The sequence below is a fragment of the Pempheris klunzingeri genome, chromosome 10 (genome assembly GCF_042242105.1).
Source record: "Pempheris klunzingeri isolate RE-2024b chromosome 10, fPemKlu1.hap1, whole genome shotgun sequence".
Lineage (NCBI taxonomy): Eukaryota > Metazoa > Chordata > Actinopteri > Acropomatiformes > Pempheridae > Pempheris > Pempheris klunzingeri.
In genome coordinates this window covers 20,666,380-20,687,788 of record NC_092021.1, presented here as the reverse complement: position 1 = coordinate 20,687,788, position 21,409 = coordinate 20,666,380, and the positions used below count along the sequence as shown (strand labels likewise).

Here is a 21,409-nt window from a genome sequence, read left to right as displayed (position 1 = left end):
CTTCATGCTGTTACATGACAGAGACTGAAAAAAAAAAAAAAATGACCCTGCACATATGCAGACCATACAGCAGTGGTGAACTCCAGAGAGGGTTTAGTCATTACACGCAGTGGTAGAATTACATTCAATAAAGAGTGAAGTGACCGCCCAAAACGGGGGCTGGTTATTGCTGAGGCAGAGCTGAAAATCCCCCTGATACAGCTCACTTCAGCAAAGTCAACTGCTCCACACCTCTCACGGGAATTAGACATGTAAATGCAGTCAAGGCAACCCGAGGAAAGTGTTGACCACTAGGCACAGGGTTACGGCTGTTCTGAGCACCGGTTTGTTCTGAAGATCCATTTTGGCCCCCGTTTACTTTGACTTTTATCATGCCTTCTGTAATAAAAAGGTAGAATGAATCCAAAATCAACAACCAGTGCCTTCCTTCCAGTGGGTTTTTAACTAAGAGACAGGCCTCTAGACACTGAATGAGAAATCATCCTAAATGTGTGAACAAGGAGTGACAAACTGGTGGCAATGTGCTGGCAAGTTGGCATGCACAGGAGGGTAATTCAGTATTAAGATAAACAACATTGGTCTTGTGAAATAAAATCCTCGTGACAACCCAACACACAGCTTCACAAGAAGATATCAGGAATGTCAAACAGGAACACCTGCGCAGAGCGGTGAAATGCAGTTATATGAATGCTGTGACAGCTCAGTTTTGTCTCTGTGGACACACCTAAACTGTCCTAGACACTGTGGTCTTCTACATGTGTTGCTGCACCTTGTAAATGGGTGCGTGCGTGTGTGTGCGTGTGTGTGTATTTGTGAGTGTGTGTCGCAGTTATGACATTCAGCGTGGATGACTTCTTTGCTTATTCACAACCCTTTTGGACCAGTAAAAAAAAGAAAGAAAGAAATTCACCAATATTCACCCTTATAAACAGTGGCATTTCCTTTAGGTAAACCCATACTATTGAAAAACACAGAGTTTACACCATTGAAACACACCCAGTTATTGAAAATTCACTTGCCTATCTAAAAACACTGATCTGTTGCTACCCTAGTCAGCTCCACAGCTAACGTGGCTCAGCTAAAGCAGAGAGAAACGTCTTTTTCAGCTCCATCTTGGAGACACTTCTTGCCAGTCTCTGGTCTGGTAAGCCATTTTACTGAAGACAAGTTCTCTCAGAAGCCTCCATGTTGATCCCTCCCTGGAGGGCTATGGCTTATGTTCTTCATGGGACTAATTTGAAACTTGCAAGCTCCATCCTTCTTGTCTCCAGTGGCTTTATTGCACCTCTCCCTTTGTCAGCCTAAAAAGGCCAGAGTGTGTTTGTATATTCGGGCTCAGGGGGCCAGGTTTCAAATCTCAGATGTCACAGTTGACGGTGCTTAAGCCTGGAAGAGTAACCTGTCCCTTCCTCCTGAGGTCACTCTCGGGGCCCGTGTTGATCCGCTGGATCAGGCTCTTCTCATACAGGAGGGGATGGTAGGCACCCAGTGTGCAGGCAGCATCGTAATAACGCTCATGGTAGTGGCACAGGTCTGTCTGCCTCATGGAGGGAATGTACTCGTACACGTGCACCTTCTCGCACAACGCCATCATCAGAAGGATGCCTGCAATGGCAACAAAGGGAGAGAGAAAGTTCAGGCATTCATATTCAAAAATGTTCCAGACTTACTTTAAAACCTGTTGGTACAGTTAAATTATAGTTAAATAAACTTATTTCTTCAAACAATGAGAAACTGGAATAACTGCCTTGTGGATGTATGCCTCCTCCAAACAGTGAAATATAACTATATTTGAAAAAAAAATGATTGAATTTTACTTTGTTATGCTTAGTCGTTCCTGTGCAAGTTCACTGACAGCAATGAAAAAAAGGGTAATTTCATCTATGTGTTCACACACTAAAGCACACGGTGAAGCTTAAAACATGTAGCCATGACAGTAGACAATGCTTCAAATATGGATGTTGTGGCAAAGATGCTACAAATTCTAACACATGGACGATTCACACTTCTTCTTCTACCCGGCAGAACAGAAGAAATATGGTCATAATCTCCCTTTCTGAGTTGTCACAGTGAATTTGACCTTTTGGATATAAAATGTTATCACTCAATCATTTCATCCCAATAAGACATTTGTGTGAAAATGTTGTCATAATTACCATTTGAATTTCTGAATAATAACCAAAAACATTAATTTTTGTAAGCTCATAGCGACCACCATTACCTAATCAGTTCATCCTTGGGTCCAAGTGGAAATAGAATGAAATTCCCTTAAGGCATTACTATTATTATCTTGTGTTTGCCAACAGTTGCCAGCGCACAGGCATAAAACTAAACCCCCTCCCACCAATTGGCTAACAATTACACAATATCAGGTCTGATAGTTATCAGGCTAATGAATCTGAGTCAACCCCGGGAAACTGTGAGGTACTGCACTGGCTACATTTGATCTATTTTTCAATTTACATCAATGGATTTGACCATAATGGTTTAGTCTTGCAAAATTTGTTTTCAGCTTTCTGTACATGCCTTTCCTGTCCTGATGTGGTCCAGTGTTAACATGCACTCTCAGTTGGGGAAATCTGACTGGGTAAAGTAAAGATGTAATCTTCCTCGGCATCTGCTGCGTTTGCTCCTTTCGGAAAAGCATTTAGCGCAAAATCTCCACTGGATCTACTTTGTGTCAAAAGTCGAGTACTGCAGTTAAACTGGGCAGTTTCCACATGCAAATGTGATTCTAGGTGTAAATGTGAAGTTCAGTTGTGCTGAAAAAGAACATGCATGCTCAGCAAAACCCTCCTTTGGATAAAGATAAAAATAACTGAATGCATAATATATGAATACAGTTAGTTTGCCTGCCTCAGCATGCTCTGCATGGTATCTTTCATACACCGTGATATGAGGTCAACATAGAGAGCAGCCAGGTCCCTCATGCATTTTGTTACCTTTTGCTGTTTTTCCATTCCAGCTTACTTTGTACATTTCTGCCATTAAGTTTCTCTCTAATGATTGTCGCTCTGCAGGAAATTCTCCACCTTCTCCATTGTTGCTCTCCAGCATCACCACATATAACCAAGAAAATCCTTCCTATGGAAAGACGTTGGCTACAGCCTTTTCTCTTTAGTCTGTAAGCCAGTTGGCCGTGTAGTGTTTGACCATCCACATTGTCTTTTCCAGAGCACATTTTCTCCTAATTATCAACAAAGACCAGTTGTAAATAAAGTCTAATTAGCTGCAATGTGCTTTATACCAGTTAACAGTAGGCGGGAAGCTGTTGTTTTCTCGAACATTAGGAACATTAACTGTTTGTATTCTAAATTCTACGGAGAAATAATTATTAACACTATTAGGAGTCGATTTTTGCCTTGTAGAAGTTGACTTGTGTCTTGACTTGAGTGAATGAGTGTGCAGCGATTTGTACAAATGCAATTTAGTAAGTTTTACATTTTACACAAATACCTACAAAGGTAGATGCTTTTGTAATATATGTAACTATATTAATTACAAATATTCTCTATAATTTTTTACTATGTCCACACACACACACAATAGTTTCAAATCCAAAATGTCACCTCTAAAACCTCAGCCACTCCACCACTGAAGAAGAAACCTTGTGCTGGTTGTTATTTGAGTGTGTGAATCAAACACCATGAAATTTACAAGGGAGTCAATAGAGAAAGAAAAAGATTATTTCAAAGCCATGTCAATGAATGCTCGCCTTTCACTTGCTAACTTATTAACTGCAGATTCAACAAGCCAATTCTACTTCTGAGACTGTCTTGCTGCTACTAATGTGTTGTTTTTTTAAGGCATTTACGCAAAATGTAAAATTTGGATTTATACATATGTATAATTTGCACAATAATTCAAATGTCAATTTGCATGATACAACTTAACTTCTGCAAAACACCAGTTGTCTCATAACACTCAAAGGAGTCAATCTCTTTATGTAATTCAACCTTTATCATTTAAATTTATTTTTACACTAGTGGTAAAGTTATGTCCAAATAAGCATCAAAGCTGCGTTACATCATTTTAAACACTAGATTTGTCCTCACTGCATGTGTTAGTCACACTAATGTGCAGTGAAAGCTGACAAAGACCTGCTGTGTTCTGTACAAAATAATTCAGAAACAAAAGAATAACAAAAAAATAGATCATGACTCACTCCTCCGCAATATTCAGGAAACACAGTAAAAAAAAAAAAAGAGGAAGCCCTTATATTTCCTGTTCAAGCCTTTCTAGTTAATGTGTTAAATGACCCCTAAGGTCAAATAAAACTTTGAATTACAGACTACCTACTCTGCCAGTGCAGCACAACATTAAGGGACTATTTTCTCTTTTCAAGTGGCACTATGTGTTGTCTATGAGGACATGATGGTGCACTTAGTCATAATTTCTGCCTAATCAAGCTCGGCACCATGTACCTTTTCCATGAATCTCTTTGACAGACCGTGTTAGAACAAGGTCAATCCACTTCTGGTGGTTCCAAGAACTCTCAGTTTGAGCGGGTGTGTTGTGTTCACATAATTTTCCCTTCCATTCTCTTTCTCAGTTCTACAGGTGTTTCCTCACTCTCTTCCACTGTGACCACTGGTCAGCGGAGAACGGCAACACCTCCATGCCCTCCAAGACCACGGTGATCCAGCTGAACCGCAGAGTCCACAGCAACGCGGTGGCCTGCACCGCCCAGATCTCCACTTACTGCATGCCCTCAGTCAGTGCTGCAGAACCTCGGCCAGTGAGCACGCAGACGCCGCCGAGGTCACAATCTGAGCTTGAGTATTGTCACATGACCAGGCAGGAAACACAGTCATGATGAAGCAGCTGTGGCTCAGTTTGACAGCTATGTTCAACAATGTGAACTACCGTGGAATGTGTGTGGACTAAAGCATGACACATAAGAAAATCAATGTACTTTGTGTATGACCTTGTGCAATCTGTGTCCATTGAGTTTGAGTTTTTGTATTTGTTTTGTATGTATATGCCTAAAATGTACTAAATGGAGAAATGCCTGTTTTATATATACTGTACGTCCACCCATATGTGATTGTTGAACACATCATTCCTAAAGCATGGACAACAAAATGCTGCTATAACAGCCTTCACTTTTCCTGGATGGTTTTCCACCAGATTTGGAACGTGGCGGCAGAGGTTTGCTCCCATCCAGGTGCAATGTGAGGTTGGTCGCTGATGGTTGATAGTGAGACCTGGCTCACAGTCAGCTTCCAATTCATCCCAAAAGGTGTTTGAAGGGTTTAAGTGCAGACCAGTCAAGTTGTTCTACACTAAACTCTGAAAACCATTTCTCCATGGGCCCTGAAACATGTTGAAACAGGGAAGGACCTTTTCAGAAACTGTTGCTACAAAGTTGAAAGCACACAATTGTCTGTGTATTATTATTATTATTATTATTAGGATTTTGCTTAATTGGAACTAAGGAGCACAACTTGTGAAAAACAGCCCCTGACCAAAAGTAAAACTGTATGTCAACATCTACTTTTGGCGTTGCAGTGTTCGTTTTATGTTTTATATGTTCAGGAAATGCTTTTTCTTTCAATATTCATTGTGGATCAATTCAAAATTGTAATAGTTGATATTAAAAAGGTTTTAAAGATTCACATGGTTTTTATGTACTCAGCTGTCAATCTTATCTACAAATCAGATTTTCTCTTAATTAAAGAGGAATCAGAGTGAGAATGTTTTGGAAAAAGATCTCTACGAATTTTTAAAATTACAGATTTTATGTGATCCTCCTCCCTTACAGTATGATCACTAGAAACCTCAGAATTTGAATATTCCCAGTAGCTTTTTCTGTACAGTTACTGTACAGGTTTTTTTTTTTCCAACCATCTTTTTAAGACAACAAGCATCTAGTGCCTATTCTCTGTTGCTGTTCAGTTAGTCACTGTGCTGCTGTAAATGCCAAGGCTAGTCAATCATAGATTAGTGCTTCTTCAGTCAGTGACTGAGTGCGTAAATGTATTCATGATTTAACTTCCGTCTTATCCTCCTTCTTACTCCTTTGTCTGCATTTGATTGTAAATGTTACAGAATCCTAAAAATTCTCACACACAAATCCTCATCCTAAATTTAACTTTCAACTTGTTCATGCTTAAAATGTAATTTTTGTCTGTGTGGTATTTATTTTATTATGGGCTGGTCCCTCTTATGTTTTACCAATGTTATTATCATTATTATTATTATTACTCCTTATACATTCCTCCACAAATGATCCAGTCAGATTTTTGAGCTACTACTATTTCTGCTAATAAATCTCAGTGTTCATGAAAAAAAGGTACAAACTTAAAATGTCAAAGTAGATGCAATGTGGTCAATTTCAGAATGAATTTTTGACAGAATTCTATCCTAATGTTAATCATTGCAGTCAATGGAAACAGAGCATCTTTAAACACCAATTTGTCACTTAAGGAATCTCACAATTTTGTCTTGACTGAATTTTTGACATGACTTTGAAATCTGCATTCACATGCAGCCCTGGTGAGTGGGTTAGTCTCATTAGTGTGTAGTCTATGGTTTTCACACTTAGCACGTAGCTTAACAGGATCATGACTTTTCTGTGATGTCTACGTTTTTGAGTTTGAGCCCTGGGAGATGAAGAATAAACATGCTAATTCCCCTTTTTCTTCATCCTTTTCAAAATTTCCAACCTCCTCCTCCTCTTTCTTCCTATTCAAAATGCTTATCCTCGACTCTCAGTTGCACATGATCTATAGTTTGTATTTGTTTCTGTGTTCGTCTTAACTTTTTAGATTACCGAGTTACTTTTACTTACGTGATTTTGTTTCATGTTTCTTTTTGCATTAAACTTTAAATTGATCTAAAATCATAGAGAGACAAACAATTACTCACACATGTATTCAATTAAAAAGCTCCACCACCGATGAGGTATAAATAAGGTATAATCGTTACTGCAGATTTAACTAAAACTAAAATAGGGAACATGGTAGGCATTATACCGGCTAAAAAACAACATTGTCATTGCGAGCATGTTGCATTAATGACGTGAGCATTTTAGTCAGAAGCACCACTGTACCCAAGTTCATCCTCAGGCAGCTGCTGGCATGTAGATTCTTTTTGTTGTTATTGACATGTTGAAGAGAAACACATTAACGTCTTTTCTCTCTCATTTCTCTGCTAAACCCGTTCAATAACAGACGTTTGATATAGCTAAATGGATGTGATAAATATAGAAATGGTGGGTGGATTGTTTTGTATTTGCATTAACAACATTCTCTACACTGTCACTTCTATGTCACTTATTGTTAAACTTGACAGTATCTGTATTACGTTGTTGTGTCTTCTGTATGAGGGGAAAAGGCATATTGAAATGTCTGAAAATTATAGAGGAGGAAGTCAATGTAAAGTGGATGTTGTCAACCTGGAGTCTCCAAGAAGGGCTTAAGATGGTCACGTTTTGAGTGCACGTATAGCCATGCAGCATGCTGATAATGTCACTGTGAATACTGCTGATAACAATATCAACATGTCTTAGCGTCTGTATGCTTGCCCCTATATCTGCTCAAGGAGCAGGCAAGGAAAAGGAAAGATAAGCAGAGGCAACTGCAAGAGAGCAAACATACAGTGCATGCATACTGATGCATGTACACGTGTGTACTCACCTATGAAGCCAGATGAGGGAGGATTGGGCTGGATATTCTCCTGAGTGTTGCCCTGAATCACATCCCACAGTCGCCACACGTAGCTGGGATGAAGAATATAGAACGGCTGGCCGGGATGGCGCTTGCGGTGCTCCACGTACGGACCAAACAGGTTGTAGTCTGGACTGGCATACCACTGATGGAGAATTCATTTGAGATGAGATTCATTTCAAGGGTTTCATTTCACTCAGTTTCAAGCATGCAATTTCAAATGGCAAATGCCCAGTGGCTTAGAATCAATGGACACCTTCAGCCTTTAAGTCCCCTTCCATTCCATTATTTTATTTTTACAAGTTACTTCACTTGTACATTTGACCATCACTGTGCAGATTGATGCACGTGCAGAGTTTGACACTAGAAGGCTGTTTTCACAATCACCTGCAAAGTGGGGAAAGCTTCTCACCTCGAATCTCAGTTGAAGACGTGATTGTATGAGCTGATTTTGTAACATCACAACAAGCAGCCAACTCTTTTACAGACAATTCGAGCAGCTGCACCATGCCTAATCCACAGAGCTTTTGCAAAGATTTATTTTTGTTTAGAGTTTATGCTGGAGTGACAACCACGGTACATTTCATGCCAAGGTTTTTGTTGTCAATCAAAACATTCAGGAAAAAGGGCCCATCAGCCCACAGAGAGCGTCCTTGTATTCAACATGTTAGTCTGGTACGACAACCTTATAGTGGCAGACAAAAATAAGGATTGGACTGGATAGGATTGTCAAAACACCTGGGAAAATTGTTGTCAAGAACTTGGATGTGCTGTTATACTGCTGCATGCAGAGAGGCTCCGTCTTTGAGTAATTATACTGAACACTGACTATTACGAGTTTGAGAAAATTGCCTTCTGGACAATGTTAAAGAACTGGTCCAAGAGATCCTTTGTACCATTCATGCTGTATCAAACTGTGTTGTCATTACAGATAGGCAAATGTTGTGCCCCAGTGGATAATCAAGTTGATTTCATTCTATTCAGTAATTCTGTGTTACTATCCTCTAATGCAGTGTCTATTCAGAGCAGCGGAACGGATCAAATAAGAAGCATAATGATGTAATCGCTGTGTCATTCATTGGTGGAAATGAAGGTCAGCTATAATGGACACGAGGAAGAAACACAACATGCTATAATTTATCCTTCTTGTATTATACATAATACTGTATGTGCATTTGCACTAAATTGCACCACCTCTTATTCTGCAGAAGAGATATGAATAAACATTAAATTACTGTCTAAAAATCACAGTTTTCCATAGCACAAGTTGACAAACCAGGTTCCTTGTTTTATGTAACCAATAGTCCAAAACCCAAAGACATTCAGATTATTATCATAAAAAGCAAAGAAAATCCACAAATCCTCACATTTGAGAAGGAGGAAACAAAGAATTGTGACCATATTGAAAAATTATTCAAACAATTATGCAATTATCAAAAATGTCACAAACAAATGTCATCGTGATTTTGAAACTGGAGTAAAAAACAGAAGTAAAGCATTTTATATGGGATTATGTGACAGCGACGAGGCCACAGGACAGACTGCCAATGAGGCAATGCAGCCTTTTTGTGGAAAAACCTCCCGTTTTAGTCATGAAAATAAGGGCTTCACCTCCATCTTGCAGCATTGTGTTGTGTGATATGCCTGGAAAATGTTAGTGGATGAGGTGATGAGTGAGTCTGCAAAATAACAACCCCAGCTCCTACAGAGAACTAAAGGTTAAAGTCTGACAACTAGTCAATGTGTATTTGGAATTACAAGTAGTTCTATTATCACCATGTGAAGAAATGAAATGAGATTTTTTTTTTAAATATCCCAGCATAACAGAAATTGGCCAAATGATTGGAATCATCCAGAGGGAGGGCCACACATAGTCTGAACACCTCAGCCCTCACACACATCTAGGATCTTGCTAATTACGGCAGCAGACAATTCCAAGAATATCAATTATATGTTAGCGCAACATGCAATTGGAGAAGCGAAAGTGAGAAAAAAAAAAATTACAAAGGAATAATAAACATGCAAACATAAATTCCAATGCTTTGTCCTGGCTACAGGACATGTCATGAGACATTTTGTGTCCTCGTCGTGACTTTGGAGTCACAATAACTGAGGTGAAAAGGTGAAAACAGCTGTGGGCTACAGACAGTTTAATTGACCAGGCTATATGGTTAGTGTGAGCAACAGGCTCATTTCATATATAAAAGAAAAGATACCTTATGTAAGTTGACAGTATAAGGTGCAGGGTCCCAGGCCACCAGAGTCACGTTCTTGTAGATTGAGCTTGTGTTGAATCGATGTTTAGGGTTGGCCAAAATCTGTACAGGGAAATATGCAGTAAAAGATTTAAACAGATTCTATGCATTCAATTAGTGTATTTATTTTAGAAAACCAAATCAGCATTAAAGACTTCTTAAAGCAATAGTTAAATTAGTTTAGCATAAAGACTGGAAACGGTAACAAAATCTGTCGATAAAGACCAATAAATACTTCTGATTTTATCAGTGGTTATGTACCAGACTAAGACTAAAACAAGACCGTCTCATCACCATAAAGTTGCAAGGCAAACATCAGACTTAGTGCTCCCAGTTCAGTAATTACCTGCCAATAACAGTGCAGATTAATCATGAGAGACAACATTTTAAATATCAAGCTTTAGAGGTGCTGCTACATGGATGTTGTTACTTTTGAAACCTTTGAAAGAACTAGGATAGCTGTTTTCCCCTGTTTCCAGAGCCAAGGAGAACTGCAGTCAGGTGCTAATTATTTCTGGGTTTGTCTCCCACAAGCGACACCTTCTGCATTTCATACAGACATTCAATTCATTATAAATATAAAATTATCGATTAGAGCAGCTTTAACAGTGTCGATTTAGCAACACAGAGATCGTTCAGCTCTGCGCTGACAGATGAGACGTTTTTGTAGGTTTGTGTGTTCTTGAAACAGAAAAAACATTTACTGTCTTTGGGAGAGTGCCACTGACAAAATGATGGCCCTAAAGTGAGCTAGAATTTTTAATAGATAATAATAAATAGAGAAATAGAGAATAAAAGTAAGTTCATTTTGAAGCTATTTCTACCTCTTGTGTAGTGTGCAATTAAAGACCCACAAAGGTAAGAAAATGCATCATAACATGAACTAACCTCAAACAAAAATGTGTGTATTTGAAATAATATTCCAATTATACATCAAGAATGTGCAACAAAATTTACTAATGCATTACAGACTGTGTTTAAACAATAGAATTACAAAATATAAACCTGCATCATTAAAATAACATTCACTTTATGTCAAAAACAAAGTGGATCGAAGTCATGAATAATTGAGATTTTCATCATGCACCACTCCACATGTCTTACATGTGTTTCAGGGAGTCACGCCGCTCTCTGCGTTATACAGCCATTAATGATTAATTATTGTGCGTCATGCAACGCCAGTCTCAACTCACCTGTGAGTTGATAATGCGGATAGTGGTTTTGTTCCCCACGTCTCTCTCGTATCCCTCTGTGGGTGCAGCGTTGAACCGTAAAACTGCATCATGACTGTCTGAGATGCAAAACACAGAACAAGTCACCTGAAACAGCAACTGACCATGTGGTGTGCACGTTATTACAATACACAGGGAAATATGAAAACCAAAGCTTGTTTTTTTTCCTCAGTATTATCCCCATAAGATAGTCGAGCTTCAGTATGATACCTTTCCACAGAGAATTGGCAGCTATTTAAAGCAGGCAATATGTGTTTGGTATTTTAAAAAACGCTGATGTGACACCCAGTCCTGGAGTTCACATGAAAGCTGCCAGGCACAAACAAAGACGAAAAAAAAAATATACCTCAACATCAATTCCATATCTAAGTAAAACCAGCGGGTCTCCATCCAGTCACTACTGTCCTTTTGTCGTCTTCTTCTTTTGAAGCTGCCTCCAAAAATAACTACATAATACATAAAGACCCACTGTGCCTCACTGAAACATGCAGTCATCTGCATATGAATGACTTCCAACTCATTCACACACACACTCTCTCTCTCTTTGTAGACAGTTGGTTCAATGGGCCAGCACCAACAAAGTGTTTGTGGCAGAAGTCACTATGACAACGCGCTGATTGCAGTGATTCAAATAATGACCGCCTTGACTGTGCTAATAAGAAGCCACTGGCAGACCCGCAGATCTAATCAAAGCACGTATTGGTTTGTTCTGTTCATGTAGTGTTCCTACACATTTCACACACCAACATGAAATCCTCAGCATGATGGATGGTTGTAGTAATAATTACAAACTTGTAATGTCTGCCCGTCTGTTGATCAATCCGTCAGGGTTGATCTAACACCAGAATGGATGATCCTCCAGTTTTTGATCTGATGCTCCTTCATCACTGTCACTAGTCGAGTGTTGCCCACCGATTGACATTCACAACAGCACTACCCACTACAGTTGGGGACCAAATGCTCACTAGCTTGATCTTGAGGTTGTCCTCCAGCTCCAAAATAATACCGTTAACATGTCTGTTCCCTGCAGCGCTACACCAGACGGATGGATTTTCCAAGGTTTTCCTAAAGCAGGAATCGGTTTTTGTCGACATCCATCAGAAATGACTTACTGAGAAAGTCAAATAATCCGAGCTTACTTTCACTGAGGAGGAAACAAACATTATCTACAGAATAAAGAATATTTTGTGAAAAAAGACCAAAAAAGTATTTTTCTCTTTTCTCAATTTCATTGTATTATGTATTTATTTGTTATTGGCCAATTATTACTTAATTAATGAAATAAATCAATTAATTATTTACTTTTAGTTTTGTGATAATATTTCAATTAATATTTCTAGTTTGAATTGTTCCAGGGTGTTTTTTTTCTGACTTGATGAGGTCTTAATGCAATGACAGCTGTTAATTGTATGGAGAAGAGCCTTTTAGTTTTACACTCACTGGTAGTGATGGCACACACATCGTATTAGCCTATCATAATTGTTTTCATGTGTTGAAACCTTGGGTGTTGCACCTTTTTAATAGGCCTTATGGTGCGCTGAGTAATGTGTGTTTGATGTGTGTTTTTTCTTTTAAATATATGTAAAGCAGTTTGACACTGTTAATTGTATGAGCTGTGCTCTATAAATAACATCAAAATTGCCCTTTTCCCTTAATAACAAAGACCCCTGTTCTGTCTTCTTAATCAGCTGAGAATGTGGTATATACTTGTGGTTGTTATTATAGAATAATGTGTGTTGCTGTAGTGCAAGTGATGGGGCTAAATTAAACCCAGTCATAAATGCTAATAAAGAGGTCTGTATAATTTTGGTTTTGTATCAACCTTGTCTGACTGTGACCCCCTTAAAATGAGGTGATGCCCCCATTTATAGGCTGCAGTGTTGAGTGTCGAACACTTTTATCAAAAATATTTTCTTTTTTTTCTTTGATTCTCTCTCAGAGGAGAGGTTTAAAACATGTCAAGTGCTTCGCAAGAAAAAGAAATTCCAAATATGAAAAAAAAAAAAGACCTAAAAAAGACACAAACAGATTAAAATCATCACATGGCTCGTCCCATTTAATAGTCTCAAGGATTACACGTTAAAATTAGCTTCAGGCTTTTATCTTTTGTTGTTACGCATCTTTTAGTTGCCTAAAGTGAAATACTTTCATCCAAGCATGTGGCAAACACCTACAATTTTCATGAATGAAGACTTTCGCTTTTACATTACAGAGCAGTTTGACCCTCAGGTGGCCGACCTTTGACCCTGACGAGGAGCAACTCTGTTCCTTAAACAGAATCAGTGAGGCTCTTAAATTACTTCTCAAGACCTTTTGACTTTTCAACATGTAACACTTGTGTTGTCCACCATTTCTCATTACATTTGTCTGTTTGTTCAACTTGTCCTGGATCAATATTTCCACCTCACCTGGTTTTCTCGATAACCTCCTACTTCTCCGTATTTCTCATGAGTGAAGCCTTCTTGGCATTTCTTTTCTTCGTGAAGAAAAGCATGAGCAGAATATTATATCCAGAATAGCTGATATCAGGCTACATTTTTCAAGAAGAAACTTCAGGGTGGATTTCCAGAAAAGGTATTTGGGAGGAGTCTGACTGAGCCACGGTGTAAATGAAAACACGACTGCCATAAAGTATGTGGCGCTTGTGACACACAGTGATTAAACTACAGCATTGCAACACCATTATTCACTCTCAGAGACTTTGATTAATTTAATGCTAAAGACTGCATTTATCAGCGTCTCTGAGATTACACTTGAAGCAGTTTGTCCACGTTTGACATGTTACATTCCTCTTGCCACACTGTGAATTATTTTTCCAGCGTGAGATCGACACCCCTGTGGCTGAGGCCGTTCTGGCTCTTTGGGACGTCCGGGATGACTCATCTTGCTTTGTAAACTCAAAAATACTGCAGACATATTGATTGTTCAACCTCCTGTAGAGCTGTCACAACCGCTAGTTGGCTTTCGACTTAATATAACTGATCCTGTGTGGCTGCATCCGATGTTATGATTTAGTTACTTCAAGGCTAGGTGACTTTTTATGTCAAAGTGTAAAACAATTCAAAAAAGCAGCTTGCTAAATGTCCGTCAGTCATTTTTTTTCTTGTCTCGCCATGCTTTGTCCAACTCAAAAGGATCTAGTTTTGGTCATAAATTACATTGTAAATGAAATATATTTGTTTCTTGCATAGTTAATTTCAACAGAATAAGAATTTTTAGTTGTCCCCTTGGGCTCTGTGAAAATTGTGACTGTATTATTCACTATTACCCTAAACGATAAATTAATTAGTCAAAAACTAAATTGACTGATTTGTTGACAATGACAATAACCATCAGTTGCAGTTAATTTAAGTTCTAGCCAGCAGTTTTATGAAGATAAGACCATGCCTCAGTTAAAGAGAAACAGATAATAAAAACAAATTAAATGTACAGTTTTGACAGTAGTTCTTTTCTGACATTTTCAAACATTACATTAGGGCTATTTTGGTGTTTTCTGTCTTCAGGGCAGCATTAATATTGGACACATACAGGGGTGGAAAAACAATTAATACTGTTAAAGTATTATATATGTGTGTGTGTGTGTGTGTGTGTCTTTATAGGTTGAACAAGTTACTCTGATGCCATACTTATAAAAATAAATGAATGACTGAATAAAAATAATATTTTTTAATACAATATGACCGCTAAGAGTAAGAACTCTAAATTCTGAACTAAACTTATGTAACAAAGACCCACCATCTATGACCTCAAAAATGACTGCAGGGTTGAGTCAAAACATGTAAGTATCAAACACAATTGGCACAATAGCCTTCAAAGAAAATATTTGCAAAGTTCATTTACAAAGACGCATACAAGCCGATCATGAATCTCCCCAACAATAGTTTGGTTGAGATATAATGCTGTAATGTGTGAATGTTCTTTCCTCCATCCCATGATGTGCTGGGGATGCAGTTTATCCTGTTCCCCACATGATGGCAGCCACACATCACACACGACAAAAGCTCAGCTCCAAACCTCTCACGGGACGAACTCAGTGCTGCAGACACTAAGCAACCCTGATGATCTAAAGATCTATATGTCAGCCGAAAAAAGGTTGTGATGGTGACGTTCACCTTTCTGCTATTTGTCACAATGCACAGCTGCAGAGCTTAAGTTTTGAGGCAGTGCAGCCTTTTGGGAAGGACAGCGGGGTGAGAAGTAGTCGACAGAAAGAGATCAATGGGGTTTGATTTCCTGTTGAAGCAAAGCCTGTGTATTAATGTAACAAAGTCAAGCTTCTCCAACACTGTGAGGCTGTTCAATAACTAATCTGCTCTATAACAGTTATCTCATTCGTCAAGTCACTAAGTCCCCTGTCAAGAAAAATCTCTTTTTTAAGAACTGAATACCATGACGCCACACTAAACCAATATCCTGCTGCCAGCGGACGTAAAGATGTATAAGGTCACCCTCAGAGGCAAAACTTTTCTATACTCTCATCATAACTCTCATATGTGGCATATTTGAGGCTTAGGAGTGCCTTATACAAGGTATGTTCAAAACCAGGGAAGGCACTGATGAAAGTGCTGGAGACACAACCACTTGCTTTGTTTATGAGCATGTGCATATGGGTCACATTACTGGACAGGAACCAGAAACAAACATGAGGGATAATGATACATCAGCAGAGATTTAGGAGCACCTGCCAAGTTTAAGACCAAGGCCTGGTGCCCAAAACTTGCTCCTTTTCTACTTAATACCACTCAGTCTAATGTTCCTCATACTCAGGGTACTAAACAGTAACCAGAAACATCTTAATATTAACCAATAAACCAAACAACACATGCATGCAGTTGCACACTTGCTTGGAGGTGTACCTGAATGCATCTTTAGTCTGTATTTCTGTAACTTTGCAGCAAACCTGTTTGCACCTACAGCTTTAGAAATAAATGTGACCTTATGTGGGAGCATCAGTGTTGAAAGACTGCAGTGCTGATGTTTTCACTGACACAGCACCTCAAGTTAATTCCACTGTGACCACAAGGTCAAGTGCAGATGTAGGTTTGCATCTTTCCTGCATCTGATTTCCATGAAAGCTGTTTGGTCTGCGTCCCTTTCTAGGACATTGTTATCTGGGTCAGCTAATGTCTGTAGAACACTGCTAGTATATAGACATATTATAGAAATACAAACCTCTTCATACTGAAGCTTTTGCTTGCTCTGAGCAGCTGAATTCACAAGCGAATGCAAGGAGGCTATACATGAAGCGAGGATGCCTGATTGGTTACCAGAGGGGGTTCTGTTTTTTTTTTTTTAGTGAGCCATCTGTCACTGAGTTCACACTCTCCCCACTTACCAAAGAGCTGCCAAAGTCTCTAAAGCAAGAGCACACACATTCAAACAAAAACACATACAGCCTACTAGGCACACATTCAACCCCGCTCACAATCAGCTTGATAAGTTAATCAGCAAATGCCATGTACAAATTGGAGCAAGTGCAAGTCATTGCAGGTGCTTATGGATATTTGTGATCCTTCAAAATTCAACATCTTGTCCGGCCATTGTGCTCCAAGCACAAGACACCAATACATGGTGACGTATATATATGTGGCTTAGTCACTAGTATGATTAACCACCGTCTGATTCAGTTATGTTCAGCTGGAGTTGGGGGACAAATCTTCTTTTATCTATATTCTGCATCGACAGTGATACTGTACTGTAGCTTTGATTAGCAGTGCTTTTATGAGGTTAACCTGCTCCTTATGAAACTCAACACCTCTTGCACAAGTTTTATAATAGAAGGCTTTATAATAGAGAGATATATCATCTCTCCTGATCTGCTGAAAGAGTTGAAAGTGCTTTTGTCCGTCAACACAATACAGCACTTCTCAATATGTCTCAAATTCACACAGGACCAAATAAGACACAGGGCAAAATAACACTTTTGTACTTAATAATGGTAAATAAAGATTAATATTTGGCTATTTACAATACAATCTGTTGAGATTGATTGAGGACACAAATCAATCAATCAATCAATCTTTATTTATATAGCGCCAATTCACAACAGCGTTATCTCAAGACGCTTTACATGAAGAGCAGGTCTAGACCAAACTCTTTAATTAGAGAGAGACCCAACGATTCATGAATTCAAAATTAAGGATTCAAGAATTCCTACATGAGAAAGCATCAGATATTATATTGAGCAACAGTGGCAGGAAGAACTCCCCTTTAATGGGAAGAAACCTCGAACAGACCCAGGCTCAATGTGGGCGGCTTCTGTAGGGGTCCACTTGTTAATGAAACATATCAAAATCTCACACCATGAAAGTTACTGAGTAAATTCATGCGTCCCAACCACATGGTGTTTGCTCTAATGAAACCTGTCAAGTTTTTAGCACAAATTCAGCACAATCCTTAAGAGAATTTCCAGAAAAATCTGAAAAAGAAAATGGAAATGATTGCATGTTTCTTTCCACTACCATTATGCAAATGTCATGAGTTGAGCACAATGAGATAAACAGCTGGTGGCTCGAATTCTCCGGTTAGGTGCCACTGAATCATTGCCGAAAAGGATGCCGTAATTAAAGGAGTGCCAGTCAAACTTCAAACGGGAGAAAACCATGTGGAAAACATGATACGAGGAAAATATTTTTCATGACATTTGTTTCATGTATTAATTTGAGGAAGGTTGCAGTCTTTTAAATTCTCCATCTCTCTACTGCAGTGGAGGCTTCAGCAGATGTCACATAGGCATCATGTATGTCTTCATTAATTCACTAAGTCTGATTCCGCATCTTGCCGTTATCGTTATGCTAAATTTTCCATCTCAAGTAAGCATAAAAGCTGATTTTGTTTATTTATTTTTTTTTAATTTGCAGCATTTCCTCTCAGGTTTCTTGCACGTAAGAACAGGTGGGGTGAAAAAACATTTATACTCATGATAGCAACGCATATTTTAAAGTCCCACAATTCGTAAAGCTCAACAACTACCAGATTAATGAGCATGTTGTTTGTTCTGTCCAACACCTTTGTGTTGTGGGGTGTAATGAACACTGCAACCTCTCAGTAAAGTACGGCTGACTTTGAGTTTGCCAGTGATCTGAGCATTAAGAGTTTTTTTTTTTTTTAAATCCTGGTCTTTCGGCTTATATCTTCCAGCTACAATGTGTCATCCCTTATCTTTTCTTCTGTCAGCTGGGTATGATTTGAATATAACGAAATATACTGGATTAGTTTGATGCAAATGCATAAATAAAATACCTGGGTCTTGGTAGTTTTTCAGTAGTGTTTTCCCATGTCTCACTGAGGAATAGAAATATACCTTTTCTATAAAACCCTTTTTTTATTTAACAATAAGAAGCCAGGAACCTCAAATGTGAAATTTTGTATGAACACAAGCAGGACTCTCCCCCAAATATATAGGTCAGCATCAAAAGGTATCTAGGTGTGGTACCCAGCCTTTGTGGCCCTTGCTACCTTTGTTCTCTCTACTCACCGATCTCTTTGCCCAGTCCCGAGCGCAGGATGGCCCCAGCCGAGGTCACCACTGCACAGGTCTTGAAGCTGCTCTGATGCTGCTGTCGGTACAGTTGCTCCAGAGGAAGGGACGGCACAAGCCGAGCCCAACCAAGTGAGGCGAATGGCTGCTCTGACCCGTCCACTGTCCTCAGCCGGGCCTGGGCTTTCATTTGACACAGCAGCTCCTTGGCACCCTGGGCGGTCCTGCGGTGCCCCTTGTAGGAAACGTGGTGTTTGTTGGCACTCACGTAGTCCTTCATGGCACGCTGCAGCCGAGGACTCAGCATGCCGGCAGACACGCGGCCTCGCCACAGCCTCTGCACCACAGAGGCCGACTTGGAGAAATAATATTCCTCCAGCTCAGAGGAGTCTCCACCGGCCCTCCTGCCTGCGGTAGTCCTTCTGTTTCCTAGTTCTTCTTCGTCTTCCTCCTCTTCATTTTCCCTCGCTTCATCATCTTCTTCCTCCCCACCGTGGTAGCGTGTGGTGCTGGCATGGTTCTGGTACTCTGTGGTCTGGGAAGTTCTCTCACGACTCCTGACTACAGGGTCTGAGTGAGAACCCACATTTTCTGTACCAAAGGAGGACCAGGCAGCCAGGCTCTGTTGATCCAGGTAATCCTGGCGGCCAGCTTCCTGACTACCATAAATGGTGTAGGGGGCACTGTTGGGGTTGTGGCTCATCTCCAAGCTGAACTGCGGGGTTGTGGAGCTGGCAGAAGGCTCCGGCTCTGGCTCATCTCTGGGGTAGGTTGTAGTTAAGGTGGAGGCCAGTTCAGGTCGGGAGCCCAGGTTGGGATGCTGATGATGGGAGGCCTGTATAGAGGCCAGGCGACGAGTGTCAGGGTGCTGGGAGAGTAAAGAGCCAGCAGAGGTCAGGGGCTCATTGACACGAGCATCCAGGAAGTATGAGAGGAGGGCGAGGAAGAGGAGAACCCAGGCCAGCATTCCCACCAGCACTAGCCTCCGCCACTGCCTCATGCTGGACTTCATTACTTCTCACTCACATGCACACCTGTTCAAGCTGGCCCACCAACAACAAAGCCCCACGGCCCAGAGTTAGCCCAGAGGTCAGCTGGAGGGCCTGGAAAAGAAGAAAGCCCAGAATAAAACAACTCAGGGGAAAAAGTAAAAGTGTGGATGACTAAAGGAGAAGTTTGAGACACTCACCTCAACTGATGCTTCTATTTCTTCATGTCCATGTGTCCTCCAAGATATAACAGGATCCTGAGAAGAGGAATGGTACTAATTAGTGGAGTCAAGGGTGCACATGCATACATGAGGCTGTGTGTGTGCATGAAAACACACTGCTCACACAGACAGACCGCAGGACAACACCTCCTGCAGGGCAGAGTTTGGCTGCTTTCCACTCATAACACAAAAGGCAGAAGTTTTTAAGACTAGGGACCGTCTATTAATTGGAATCAAATCTGCAGCTTCACTCATAAAAACCTCAGCACTCCAGTCACAACAACAGCAAAAGACTGGGTTTAAATGTCAAAATATTTATATGAGATCAATTTGAAACTGCCCACAAACTTTAACCTAATTTCAACTTATTGTAGACTCCATTTGGTAAAATATGTGTCCAAATGGTGATTATCGAACTAACTTCTGGCTGACTGTGAGTGTAGCGGTGAGTTTTGTCTTTCCACATCAGCACTTAATAGTGACTGATGTTGGCTGCTTGTCTCTACTTTTCACTTTGTGTAAAAACTAAGAGCTGAAAGAGTGAACAGATGAATCACTTCACTTTAACAACTGATATTTAGCATTTATAAGCACTGTATAAACATTAAAGAAATGGTTCTTAACACTATTAATTTATGAAGAAATATTTGACATCATTACAATTGTGTTTTACTATATTGTTATTCAGTTATAGCTGTTGACAAATACAGCCCTGTAATAAGCATACTTGTGATTATGTGCCTCCACCAACCAAGTCAAGTTTACCTCCATGTCTGTCTGAACCCAAGATTAGTGTCACCAATTCAGCATCCGGCCAAATGTGAAGAATGGTCATAATCTCTCCTTCTGTTCTTGAGTTGCGGTGTTGACTAATGCCCAGAAAAGGGTTTTTGCACAACCTTATGATGTCACAGTGAAGCTGACCTTTGACCTATTGGATATAAAATGTCATCGTGTCATCATCTTATCCCATTGGAGATTTGTGTGTGTCATAATTAGCTGAGGAGTTACGGTCACGATGACCTTTGACCATCAAAATCTAATTAGTCCACCATTGAGTCAAAGTGGACATTTGTGGCGAATTTAAAGAAATTCCCTCAAGGTTTTTCTAAGATATTGTGTTCATTATAACGGGGCTGACAAACAAATTGAAAAACGCCACGGCTAGTGCACAGCCATAAAAATTCCAATCATTCCCCATTTCCAGCGTCACCATTGGGACAATTTAGCCTTTCTTCGTCTCACATGTTAATCAACTGAAAGTTTTACGTAGGTATTTGGACCGCTGCTCAGACAAAATAAGAAGTTTGACGACATCATCTTGGGCTGCAGGAAACGCGATGGGCTCACATTTATGGAACAAACAATTAACTGAAGATATAATCTGCAGATTAATTCATGATGAAATCAATCATTGTTTGCAGCGAAGAGGGTTTTTTTCCCCTGTTTCCACAACGGCGACATGGTGCTCTGATTAATTACTGTGAGATGAACGCACAATGTCACAGATCCATCAATCACCTGCTGAACTGAATCTGACAGATCCTGACGCATCCCATCTC

At 39.8% G+C, this 21,409-nt stretch overlaps 1 protein-coding gene across 1 annotated transcript; it reads right to left on the bottom strand.

Annotated features, from left to right (window-relative positions):
• Window positions 1-920: 920 nt before the first annotated feature.
• On the bottom strand, window positions 921-19,890 carry st6gal2a (ST6 beta-galactosamide alpha-2,6-sialyltranferase 2a). The gene is made up of 6 exons (XM_070838090.1): window positions 19,827-19,890; window positions 18,635-19,740; window positions 11,119-11,216; window positions 9,887-9,988; window positions 7,641-7,815; window positions 921-1,605 (listed from the first exon to the last, which is right to left on the bottom strand). The coding sequence occupies exons 2-6, from the start codon at window positions 19,647-19,649 to the stop codon at window positions 1,358-1,360; spliced, it is 1,638 nt and encodes a 545-aa protein (XP_070694191.1). The 5' UTR covers window positions 19,650-19,740; window positions 19,827-19,890; the 3' UTR covers window positions 921-1,357.
• Window positions 19,891-21,409: the final 1,519 nt, after the last annotated feature.

Coding starts and splice junctions, on each gene's coding strand:
- st6gal2a (XM_070838090.1), bottom strand. CDS start 19,649: ATGAAGTCCAGCATGAGGCAGTGGCGGAGGCTAGTGCTGGTGGGAATG. Junction 9,989..11,118: donor TCCGCATTATCAACTCACAG/GTGAGTTGAGAC, acceptor TTCCCTGTACAG/ATTTTGGCCAACCCTAAACA. Junction 7,816..9,886: donor ATACTGTCAACTTACATAAG/GTATCTTTTCTT, acceptor ATTCTCCATCAG/TGGTATGCCAGTCCAGACTA.